Source organism: Octopus sinensis, linkage group LG6, assembly GCF_006345805.1.
Source record: "Octopus sinensis linkage group LG6, ASM634580v1, whole genome shotgun sequence".
Classification (NCBI taxonomy): domain Eukaryota; kingdom Metazoa; phylum Mollusca; class Cephalopoda; order Octopoda; family Octopodidae; genus Octopus; species Octopus sinensis.
The window spans coordinates 20255613-20268989 of record NC_043002.1 but is presented as its reverse complement, the minus strand read 5'-3'; the positions used below and the strand labels follow the sequence as shown (position 1 = coordinate 20268989).

General features: G+C 37.6%; 1 protein-coding gene across 8 annotated transcripts in view; it reads left to right on the top strand.

Annotated features, from left to right (window-relative positions):
• Window positions 1-13377, top strand: part of LOC115213106 (tubulin polyglutamylase TTLL5) — a 155250-nt gene that overhangs the window by 120137 nt on the left and 21736 nt on the right. For 7 of the 8 annotated variants that reach the window (XM_036503692.1, XM_029782031.2, XM_036503691.1 and 4 more), the window contains 8 exons: window positions 665-749; window positions 1970-2071; window positions 4397-4488; window positions 5773-5880; window positions 6879-6960; window positions 8260-8321; window positions 10058-10149; window positions 12598-12797. In XM_036503692.1, coding sequence (XP_036359585.1) covers window positions 665-749; window positions 1970-2071; window positions 4397-4488; window positions 5773-5880; window positions 6879-6960; window positions 8260-8321; window positions 10058-10149; window positions 12598-12797 — 823 coding nt within the window. The remainder of the gene's footprint in view (window positions 1-664; window positions 750-1969; window positions 2072-4396; window positions 4489-5772; window positions 5881-6878; window positions 6961-8259; window positions 8322-10057; window positions 10150-12597; window positions 12798-13377) is intronic. The other variant, XM_029782032.2, reaches the window with a different exon arrangement.

The window sequence follows — 13377 nt, the reverse complement described above, 5'->3', positions numbered from 1 at the left end:
GCAAATCCAGTGGCATAGCTGGTGTGTGTATGTATGTGTGTGTGTGTGTGTATGCGTGTGTGTGTGTGCCACCTAGGGTGCCACTTCAGTTTGCCAGGCACCCAAGCCTTTAACCCTTTAGTGTTCACATTATTCTGCTAAAATTAATGCTTTTTCATTCACACTGTTTTGAACTAATCATGCATTATCTTGTAGCTATGAGATTTTGATGAGGTAGCTGTTAATTTTTAAAACGATATTGTAGGGTTGGTGTGAGAGACCAGATCTGGCCAGTTTGAACATAAAACAGGCTGAATACTTTTGGCCAGATATGGCCAGTTTAAATGCTAAAGTGTTAAAGGTTTTTACAACAGGCTCAAAATTGCTGCCCTCATAAAGTGTCACTCATGACACTCTTCTTTCCCAGCTGTGCTGCTGCCAAAGTCAACTTTTGTCTTTGTGGATTGGAAGTAGTTTCAATAAAATAAAAAAGCAGTTAATTACTGGAATTAATTTAATTGACTGTTTCCCTCCCACTAAATTTATTCCATTGTACTTTTCTCTTGCTTTACTGAATGAGACACCAAATTTCATTGTATTCTATATTCCACAGTATTTACCATAAAATATCACAATTTTCTTTCTTTGTCAGAAAATCCATTTGAATGTATTTCTTTATTGTTAGGTTTCAAGTTTGACATACGTCTTTATGTCGCAGTGACATCATATGACCCTTTGGTAGTGTATCTGTATGAAGAAGGTCTCACTAGGTGAGTTTTTGTTTTCTCTATTATTATTATAGTTTATTACCGCATCGTGAAGGTGCATGGCTCAGTGGTTAGAGCATCGGGTTTACGATCGTGATGTTGTGAGTTCGATTCCCAGACCAGGCTGCGTGTTGTGTTCTTGAGCAAGACACTTTATTTCATGTTGTTCCAGTTAACTCAGCTGTAGAAATGAGTTGCGATATCACTGGTGCCAAGCTGTATCAGCCCCTTTACCTTTCCCTTGGATAATATCAGTGATGTGGAGAAGGGAAGCTGGTATGCATAGGCGACTGCTGGCCTTCCACAAACAACCTTGCCCGGACTTGTACCTCGGAGGGTAACTTTCTAGGTGCAATCCCATGGTCATTCATGACCGAAGGGGGTCTCCCCATTACTGCATCAACTGCAGTTGGGTCTATCTAGAGGAAGACTTTGCTCACTGTCTCAGATTTATAGACCATCTCCTATAATGTATTACTGGAACACTACTGAAAACTCATCTTTTTTGTAGACGCATCTAATGCATATGGCAAGTTGGTCAAGTGACTAGGTGGGGCACTGGTTAAGATTTACCTTGATGTAGAGCTATATGGTGCTGGAGTGTATGGCTTGATCTAATAGCATTGATTTCCTTTATTTGTTGAGCTTAAGGATATAATCACCATTGACATTATCACTTTAACAACAATTTTTCAATGCTTCCATGGGTTGGATGGTGCTTATTAAAGCATATTTTCTATGGCTGGATGCCCTTTCTATAGCCAACTCTCACTTGTTTCCTAGCAAGGTAATATTTCTCCTTGGCTGAACATGTTTCCTGAGAATACTGGAAATGAATAACCCTGCTTGTATGACTGTGTTACTTATTTACAACTATCATCTGATGTCAAATAAGGGGACACATTTGTACATATACATATTTGTGTGTGTGTGCATATATAGACTTGCATATATTCACACCCACACTAGGATTCTTACAATTTTCATCTACCATATCCACTCACAAGGTTTTGGTTAGTCTTGGGTTATTGTAGAAGATGCTTTACTAAGATGCCAAACAGTGGGACTGAACCCAAAACCATGTGGTTGAGAAGTTATTATTTATAGCTGAATTGAATTTGAGGTTTATCATAAATAAAACCTTTCTGTTACTTCTTTCTCAATGCTTGTACATTTACATTCTAAATGCTTAAAAATCACTATTTTCGTTTGCTTTTTTACAGATTTGCAACTGTGAGATACGACAAGAGTCAACGAAGTTTAAAAAACCAATGTATGCATCTGACAAATTACAGTGTGAACAAGAAGAGTGATAGTTATGTAAAGTGAGTTGACGTGTCTTCATTTTCTTGTAACAGTTGCCTATCAAGGATTCATGCTCAGTGTAGACAAATGAGACAGCTATACTGGCATTGGATGATATGAATGAATAGCTTATAACTGCTGGAGTGAAAAAAGTGTCTCAAATTAATACATGAAAATTTCAATTCCTTTTAAAAAAAACCATTACTGGAGTCTTCTTGTCTTGAGACAGCATTCACCCGGGGTGGGTTGAGCTGGCTTCATTCATACTCAATGCTGCATCTCTCACAAACACCGACCAGACCTGGCAATTTGAGGCTAACGACCGCATGATCTCCAACCACTCCATATTCCAGCGGTAAACGCCGTAGATATGGGGGCCTAGGTTGGGTTCCAGATCAGCCTTGACTGTCTTCAGCCAGGTTTTTCATTGTCCACCACATACAAGTAAGTGACACTCCAGTAATGGTGGACATTACTGGAGTGTCACTTACTTGTATATTTGTTTTATATAAATATTTATAGGCAAAATTTTTCGTGGTATAATGCTACAGGGAGATTCTTTTTCTCTCAAAATCAATCGTGTGTCACTCAGAACACCTGTGGGTTGTTACCACTGACACACATCTTAGGTTCATCATTACTGCTCCATGTTAATGAAAACAGTCAGCAACTAGACTGTTACATATTTGGATCATCATAAAAATTCCCAAGACTTTGCATAGTTAAGTGCCATTCTTTCTCTTGTGTGTTTACAACTTGTAAACATTATGTATTAAATATGGCGTTGATTTGATTAAAAGTGACCATGGTTATATCACACTGTATAGTGCAGGCTTAATATATTTTATGTATATAAACAGTTTTGTTATGAAGATAATGTCCTTTGAGCAAAGATGAACAAATATTTCATCAGCAAATCAATTATGTATTTCATTTTCTCTGAAAATTTTGCTCAGATCCATTATACATATAACTAAGTCATTAAACCCAGAATGCATTGATCTGACAAAATACAGTCCATGGTTTTCTCTATTCTGTGCCTGTAGCATACTTAGTTTTACTGTGACGGTTGTTTTGGGTTTAAACCCAAGGGAATGTGAGCACATTATTAGTCAATATAGCTGACATGCTGAATGTGTAATATATAATTATCTACCTTTTAAGTATTTCACTCGGAGGTGAAAATGTTGGGGCTCACAAATGAAATGAGCATAAGATCAATGCTCACACATTGCATCTACATTCTTAATGTCAACAACAATAAGCAAGCTAAAATTATGGCTACTTACCAGTTCTAACCAGTTGGCTGAAGCTATGCTTCAACATTCTTGAGATGTAACTATACTTTGAGAGTAACATCATAAATGGTTTGAAGCAGAACCATCTGATTTTTATTTTATCCAAAACTTGTTTTAGTTTACTAGTCATTGTTTAATGTATTTTATCAGCCCTCATCTCAAATGTTGCAGTGTTGATCTGACAATTTACTATCTCAGTCTATCTTGGCTTGCAATTTTCTTGAGTCTCTTCTTGGAATGTTGTTTTTGGATCATTTATTAACCAGTCCTTGGATTGATTGTAATCCTGGATTGGTTGTTTTGGATTGTCATCCCTTAGTACTGGTCATCAGACAGTAGGGATCATTTGCTGTTGTTCCTATTACAGTTTATTGCTGATAAATTGAGATCAAATGATTGAAATGATCTCACCTTCCTTGCATCTCCAGTGATATCATTCAATAGCTTGAAGATTTGCCAAAATATTTAGAATGTTACTGATTATATAGATTAACAGATGTTGTACTGCTATCAGATGCTTGGTAGATAATCAGATGATTGCCAGATGTTTGGAAGCTGTTATGAGCTATACAAAGGGCATTACCAAAAGCTCAGGGAACATTATCTAATGTTTACATCTAGAAGCTCAAAAAGCAGTGTATGAAGTTGAAGATGTTACCAGATGCTTGGAGGACATTACTGGACACTCAGAGAATGTTACTAGAAGCTCAGAAGATAGTATCAGAAGCTCAGGAAACAGTACCAGAAGCTTGATGGGAAGTTAGCAGATGCTGTGAGAATACTAGAAAATTGAGTCATAGTTTAACACACTGATATATGTAACTAACACCCAAAAATGTTATATAATATATTTGTATCCATAACCTGATAGTGTTCAGTTAGGCAAACTGGAGAAAAGAAAATTCAATACTCTGCTCAGGTTATTCACACAATAGCTGTAGTAGGAGATTTGAATGACTGACCATGTGGTCTATAGAACAGCACTTGAATCTCACAGTTGGTGTACCTGAAGATAATGTTAATTCCTTTCACAATTGCCTTCTACAGAAATGATGATCCTGACATCGAAGATTATGGAAACAAATGGTCCCTTGGAGCATTATTACGATACCTCAAAGCAAAAGGAACAGATACTGCTGGTAAGTTAACTTGAGACTAGAACCAATACCTAATGACATTAAAGAAAGCACTAACAGATGACTCAGCCTGTAGAGAGCCAGATGGTATAAAAATATTAGTTTTGGTGTCTCACTGTTCTTGGTGGAAATCGCCTGAGAGTTTGATGTTTATTCTCTCACATGTCTCAAATGTCAACTTTGTTAGTGCTTAATTCCATTTTCTGTATTATCAATGGATAACAGACAAGCCACCTTTTGTAGAGGACACCAGTCTGTTGCTGGTAAGTTTCCTTAATAGAGACAAGTATCTTTTAATTTGGCTGTTGCTTATAACTTGGATTACACCACCCTATGATACTAGGTAGACAAGGTTATTGAGAAATAAATGTCTTGGCTATGGATTCTGTTCAATAACTATAAGGTATAAATCATTGACCTTTGGCAATTAAGTGTCATTAGTTGGTAAGGGTTTAATTAGTGTCTTTGCTGCTATTTTAACCTTATGATGCTTAATTTATCAGTATGCGGAATCTCTTACTTCACATATCTTCAAAGGCACAAAGCTAATGGTTGATTTGTTGACTAGGGAAATGACAGCAATGTCACCACTTGTAACTGATTATTTGGTGAAGTACAAGTGTAAACAGATAGTTTGTGTACATACACACACACACACACAGATTCAGTGTGAAGAAATGTTTTTTTTTTTGTCTTGCAAGTACTTGGTGATCCTGTGAGTGCAGGTGCCACTTAAAAGCACCCAGTCCACACTGTAAAGTGATTGATGGTTGGAAGGGCATCCAGCTGTAAAAATCCTGATAAAACAGTCACATGAGTCTGGTGCAGGCTTCTGCCTGGCTGGCTCTTGTAAAACCATTCCACCTATGCTAGCATGAAAGGCGGACGTTAAACAATGATATAGGTATGCATGCAGAATGATACTATTCTACAAAATATATCGATAGATTTTTTTAACCAACACTGTATGTATTGACAAATGTAAACACTTGATATACATATTTACACATACACGCACAGTATCTATGGACAGAAAATGAGGAATCAGCTACAATAATTTCAGTCCTATTTTGGGATTTCATCTGTTGGTTTGTATCCTCCTTAATTGTCATCAGACACACTACTTATTAACCTGTTAATACTTCAGGCCTAAATGAATTGGGTAGACCAGTTTTCACATATATTACATTTTGGGGAGTTAGTTCCATTCATAAACTAGTGGTGTATTAACAGTGATTTGTTTTAATGCAGTACTGTATTACAGAATATTGATATTTTCTTTCTCAGCAATGATGATGAAAATTGAAGATGTAGTAGTGAAAACTATTTTGTCTGCAGAACTTCACATTGCAGCAGCTAGTAAGATGTTTATTAACAACAAATGGAATTGTTTTGGTAAGTCTGATCAATAATGAAGCCCATTTAAAATATTGTTAATAGATAAAATATTTTGAATTTTGTCCAGTATTTTTGCATTCTAAGTTTAAATTCTACCAATACTGCCTTTGCCTTTCATCCTTCAGGGGTCAGTGGAATAAGTAATTGTTAGTTTAATCTGTTTTAGGATCAATTAATTGACTAATCTCTCTTCCAAAATTTTTGGCACTAGGACTATGTTAGGAATTATCATTATTATTATTATTATTATGATGTTTTTTCCTTCTTTCTTCAAATTTTCTTCTGTTTCTCGCCGAGTGTTTTCCATACACCTAGGGCAGAGAAGCTCATTGTATGCATTCCCAGATTACATGCGCAAATTCACAGATAAAATATGTATTTAAAAATTACTAAAGAAATAAATTCATGGATGGATGTTGTTTTCACAGCAATAATGCTCTTCTCAGTACATTATTATTATTATTATTATTATTATCATTTACTAGAGTGGTCAGCTGGCTGAATTGTTAGTATACCAGGCAGAATGCTTAGTATTTTGTCTGTTTTCCTGTTCTAAGTTCAAATTCCGCTCAAGATGACTTTGCTTTTCATTGTTTCAGGGTCAATAAAATAAGTACCAGCTGAGCACTGGGGGTCAATGTAATCAACTACCTTCCTCTTCTCAAATTGCTGGCCTTGTGCCAAAATTTGAAACCATTATTATTATTATTATTATCATTATTATTATTATTATTATTATTATTATTATAAGGCAGCCAGCTGTTAGAATCATTAGAATGCTGGATGAAATGCTTAGTAGCATTTTGTCTGTGTTTACATTCTGAGTTCAAATTCTGCTGAGGTTGACTTTGCCTTTCATCCTTTTAGGATTGATAAAATAAGTACCAGTTGAATACTAGGTTGATATAATTGACTAACCTCCTCCCTCATATTTCAGGTTTTGTGTCTGTAGTAGAAAGTATTATTATTATTATTATTATTGTTTTTACCTTCAGAATTGTATGGCTTTGATGTCCTAATCGATGATACGCTGAAACCGTGGATCCTTGAAGTGAATCTTTCTCCATCTCTTGTCTGGTGAGTCACAGCAGCCTTTCCTACATTTATATCAAGCTCTACAATCATTGTAATTTGTTTACTTTCATATGACATTTGTTGAACAATAAGTGTTACTGGTTACAGATTTCTAAAAGGTTAATCACTGGTTCACTACATTTCTAACATGAACAACTGATTGTGTAACTTGTTGGAATAAATACTACACAGGGTATTACTTTTTAAAATTACTGGTTCTAGTGTTTTCTCATTGATATTTACATCTGTCACAGTTGTACATCAACAGAAGATATACATATACTCATACATACACACATGCATAAACATGTATGTCTTTAAAGCATAAAATCAATAAAAGGCTATAGTTGAAGATACTTGTTCAAGATGATATACGACTGGATTGAACCATTAACCAGACAGTGCACTTTACACATTCTGTAAAGTAGAAACAACCTAAGATTGAGAACTCTTTTTAATCTTGCTGAGGCTACAGGAACCTCTCTAGTGCTGGTGCCATGATAAAGTGCACCCAGAACACTCTGTAAAATGGTTAGTACTAGTGGAGTTGTCAGTTGTGGAAGCCATTCTAAAATGGAATGTATGACAAATAGTTCTTCCAGCCCAGTAGCTCCAAGTAAGGATTAACTCAGACTAACAACTTGTCCAACCAATGCCAGCATGAAAGTGGACATAAAATGATTATGATGAAATATAAAGATGTTATTTAATCAAAATGTACTCTACTATAAGAGCAGTGATTAGAAACTGTGATATTTTGTAACCTACTTCCTGTGCTGGTGTTATGATGGAACCCATCCTGTTTTCTCTACAGGTGAATGATAAGCAGATTACCTCTTTGAGTGCTGGTGCGATGGAAAATGCACCCATTACACACTGTAAAATGGTTGGAAAATAAGCAGAGTAAGTGGAGTGTATGAGATGCCTTTTAATCTTATCTTACTGAAGACTACTCAACCTCTCTAGTGTTGGTGCCATGAGAAACTCCATCCAGTGTACCCTGGAAAGTGATAGGCAAGGAAGGATTTCCAGTCAAACCAAAGGACACCTACAAGCACCAGTCTTGAGGTGCAACAACTCTCAACAAGTAGAACTATCCAACCCACGCCAGTATGGAAAGCAGATGTAAAATGATCACACACACACAAACACACACATACACAGTGTAAAATAAAAGTAAAAGAAGAAAAACAGATTTGACCTTCATTTGTTTTTGTATTTAATTTGAATGTTTGTTTCTTATTTAGCTCATTATTTTATATTAGCCAATCACAACTAAATCTTATTACTATCATTTTGCAGTGATAGCCCTCTTGATTTGAAGATTAAAACAAACCTCATATGCGATCTTTTTAGTGCCATTGGTAAGTTTCATTGGGTTTTTAAAGATTTTTTAAAATTATAATTTTATCAGCTTTGGACTGAGAACATTAATGGGGCTGACTCATCTAGTTCAAGCATCTTTTAGTGTCTGCAAGATAAACATGAGTGCAAGTGTGTAAGGAGGGAGGAATTCTAGAGGGCTGTAATTCTATGGAGGAAAGACTAGGTGAAGTGCTACCTGTAGCATATGTATGTGAGACATGGAAAACGTTGATTAGCACCTAATCAGTTCTGATCAGACTGATGACTAATGATTAAAGGCATTCTAATCATGAAACATGATCTATTTTTTTTTCTTTTGGTTGTATGTAAGATTACATGACCTAATATATCCTTTCCATAAGATGGTAATTTGAGGAAGATTTTGGCTGCTATTTCATTCTGTTCAAATGACTACATAGAGGCTCCCTCATTGACTTAATACAATGACATTGGAAGGTTAGTAAATCTGTTGGACCTAAATGGAGAGGGTTTGCAGATGGTTTAGAGGAGAGGAGGGTATAGTAATAATGGCAGAAAACACAAACAGAATATCTGTGAACTCCTTAGTGGTGGTTGTGTATTGAATCTTTGCTAGTCGTCTCGATGCTCTTATTTTAAATGTGGTCAAAGATGCTGGCATACACAACTGCATCACCGTGCAATAGATTTGAGCCAGTGAAACCAGTACAGTTGTAAGAAGAGCCAGCATTTGATCAACACTTATGTATTTTCTGGTTCTGAAGAGAAGCTGTCTTTGTGATAGTTTTGGATGTGGCCTAGAATGTGTGTGTGTGGAGCAGTAATCTTTCTCATATATGTGTAATACTCTGAGTCACATTTAGGCCTCCATAGATGGATAGTAGCTCAGTTAGAGCTAAATATATTCTAGCTGTAAAGACATATTTTCCATGATTTCTTTTTTGAAGTGGGTGCACTTTTGAGGTTTTTAGTTGTGTTTTTGGCATCAGACTGCATGTTACTATGTGATTTTTGTCATTGGTCTTATTGCTGACCACCCCCCTGGAGTCCTCAAATATATGTTGGCTTTGCTCATATCAATCCTTTCTACACTATGCTGATTATTTCTGATAAATTACTTTTATTAATTTTATATTCCTAACTACCAGATGTGTACCTTCTTTCTATTTTTCTTTATCAGAATCAAACTTTCACACACAATCTTGCACTCTCACACAAACTCACCCTCACCCACTCTCATGCTCACCCACTCTCACACCCACCCACTCTCATGCTCACCCACCCACTCTCACGTTCACCCATCCACTCTCACATTCACCCACCCACTCTCACGTTTACCCACCCACTCTCACATTCACCCACCCACTCTCACGATTACCCACCCACTCTCACAATTACCCACCCACTCTCACACTCACCCACCCATGCTTGCGTGCGCTCTCACGCTCACATGCACTCTTACACTCACGCATGCTATATCGCTCACTCACTCACTCACTCACTCATGCTCACTCACACATACTCACCTGCACACTCGCAATCTCTTGCTTGCGCTCACACTTGCTCATGCTCTCACTCACGCTCACTCTCTCACACTTGCTCACATGTTCTCTCACACTCTCTCACTCGCTCACACTCTCTCACTTGTGTGCACCCTCTCTCACACGCTCACACATACCATCTCTCACACTCACTCGTACCCTCTCTCACATGCTCACACTCTCTCACACACTGTATTCACTACTCTACATTGCAGGAATTGTCTGCCATGACCCAATGGTGAAGAATTACCAACAAATCCGGAAAAATATGGAACTTGCAGCTCAGATGAACAGTGGAAAGAATAAAGTGAGTAGAACCGGTCGATGATCTCAGCTTAGCTTTGTCCATTCCAAATTGGTTGTACTTCTGCAATACACACAACATTTTAACAATTTTTTTTTTTATATACTTACTAATATCTAATTGTAAAAATACAGTAAGATTTTTTTATATATATACTTCAAATAGCTATAGTGGTCCAGTAGAATAGGATAGAAATCAAAGGGGTTCATAGGCAGAAAATGGTTGGGAGCCACTGGCCTAATCAGAGGCAGAAGAGTAGCATGGATGGTGTCTTTCAGGGCCTCTGAAACTGGTGGAGGGGATGGGAGCAGGTTGTCCTCAGATCAGACCTTGTACAAATATTTGTAGTAGAGTGGACTCTGATAAAGGTATCCTAAGGCCCATGGGGTGGTGTTAAACTAGACTGTGGATTAAGTGTGTTACTTGAAAGCAAAAGCAGTTCTTCCAACAGACTTTCATAAAGTTTCCTTCTACAAAATATTGTGTCTGGAGAAAGGAACTGCGGCAGACCCCCCAATATTGATGTGGTTGATATTTCTTGGACTACAGAAAATTCATGGACATAGAAGAAATTCAAGAGGGATGCTATTCTTGGGAGAAAGGATTAGACAAACTGGTTAGTGTGGAGGGTCCTGGACACAATATGGATGTTGAGAAGAGACAAGTGAGTTTAGTGTAGTTGAGTAGCAGCAACACCATCCCAGATGAGGGCTTAGTATTCCATTATAGTGTACCTTAATCCATTAGATTGTTAAAACATTGAAGATTTTGTCATTGTTGTTTAGCTGGTATCAGTTGTTAACCCCTTGATAATGGTTGACGCAAATATGTGATCACACTTTTGCTTGCTTACCCATGGCTAACGTAAATATACGATGTAGAGCTGCCCTACATCTTTCCCATACTTTTTAGCGGCTGACGTATGTTTACGTTCGCTATCGTGTACTTTATCTCTTGAGGTGTGCGCACTCGCCGTCCCATGCATTATCTTAGCTATTTTAGGTTACGTTCAAGTCATGAGACTAGCAGTAGACCAATGACATGCGAATACTTTACATGCATAATACCGTGTTTTGAGTTGTACCACATGCAAGCTACTTTTTGAACTTGAGCAGAATAACTCTTGCATATCATATTATGATAAATAGCTTCACATAGTTAGTTTTCATAAACCGGTAAACGTAAATGTACGGTGCTATGTTATTGTAACGGTGAACGTATACAGACACAAGCTCGTTGGCACTTGTGTGCTTGTGTGGCCTCATTAGATAAAAAAACCCAGAGCAGTGTCTCGCATGCTTCAGGTAATACCGGCGTCAAGGGGTTAACACTAACTTATTGGTTTTCATACAGTTGGCATCCTAGAATTACAGTTAAATTAATTGAATCCACTGATGGTAATTTTTTTTGTTGAGGGACAGGAAGCTAAAGGCAATTCTAGTAGTATTTGGCTGTGTGATAAGTAGCTTGCTTATGAACCACATGGTTCTGGGTTCAGTCCCACTGCATGGCAACTTGGGCAAGTGTCTTCTACTATAACCTCGGGCTGACCAAAGCCTTGTGAGCGGATTTGGTAGATGGAAACTGAAAGAAGCCCGTTGTGTATATATATATATATATATATATATATATATATCTGCGTGTGTGTGTATGTTTGTATGTCTGTGTTTGTCCCCCCAACATCGCTTTACAACCGATGCTGATGTGTTTATGTCCCTATAACTTAGTGGTTCAGCAAAAGAGACCGATAGAATTAGTACTAGGCTTACAAAGAATAAGTCCTGGGGTCGATTTGCTCGACTAAAGGCAGTGCTCCAGCATGGCCACAGTCGAATGACTGAAACAAGTAAAAGAGTAAAACAGTAAGCTGTAGCTGCTCAACTTGTAAGGAATCACATTGAATTATATTAAAACAAGATGGATATATTGAATAAGATAATCAGGGCAGCAATGCCTTTCATTTTAGATTTGCTTAATCAAGGCTGATCTGAGGTTAAACAATGGCAATAATTACACTAGTGGTAGCATCAACACACACACACATATATATACAACGGGCTTCTTTCTGTTTCCATCTACCGAATCTATTCACAAGGCTTTGGTTGGTATGAGGCTATAGTAGAAGACACTTGCCCAAGTTGCCATGCAGTGGGACTGAACCCAGATCCATGTGGTTCACAAGCAAGCTACTTACCACACAGCCACTCTTCCACCTATGTTGATTTAAAAAGAACATTAAAATGTTGAATTATAATTTTTACAGTATCCATTTCAGTAGTTCACTGTTTTGAGTTCAAATACTACTGGAATTGCCTTTAGCTTCCTGTCTCTCAATAAAAAAAACAGTTCATCTTTACTTTGTGTCTGAGAAAAAGCTGGGAGTTAAATGACTGTGTTATATATTTTTTGAGTCACTGCTTTGTATTAGTTTGTGATGCCTTTTTTGTATAGCAGCCACGACGTCCAGCTTCAGCTGGTGCAAGTGCCTCAAACCAGGCAGCCAGCTACAGTAACAGCCGATATTTGAGGCGCAGCATGTCTGGACTGAACAGTGAAGAAATCAAAATAGTGAGACGAGTTAAAGAAGAAGAATCTCGTAAAGGAGGATGGATCCGGTTGTTTCCATCACCGGATTCTTGGGATTTGTATTCGTAAGTAGATTTCTATTTATTTTGTTTCTTTTCTTTATATTTAGGCCGTTGCCAGCCTCGCCTGGCACCTGTGCCGGTGGCGTGTAAAAAGCATCCACTACACTCTCAGAGTGGTTGGTGTTAGGAAGGGCATCCAGCCGTAGAAACACTGCCAGATCAGACTGAGCCTGGTGCAACCCCTGGCTTCCCAGACCCCAGTCGAACCATCCAACCCATGCTAGCATGGAAAGTGGATGTTAAACGATGATGATGATGATGATGTATATTCGCCATTTAAATATGGCTAACCCCTAAGGGTGGATGCTACTGTAGTTTGTAGCCCCAGGAGGACACCTCCTCCAGCTAGCTTATAGACACACTTTCTGTGCCCTATCAGTATTTGCAAAGGGAAGCCATCCTTGCCGTCTCCAATTTATGATACACACGGATTCGAGTTTCTGGATATTGACCCGTCATCATCGTGTAACAATCACAGTTGTCTATGAAAAGTAGATTCCCTTCACAAATACATATACTTTTTCCAGTATTGTAAAGACACTGATATCAAAAAAGTGTAAACAAGCGGAAAAAAAACAAAAAA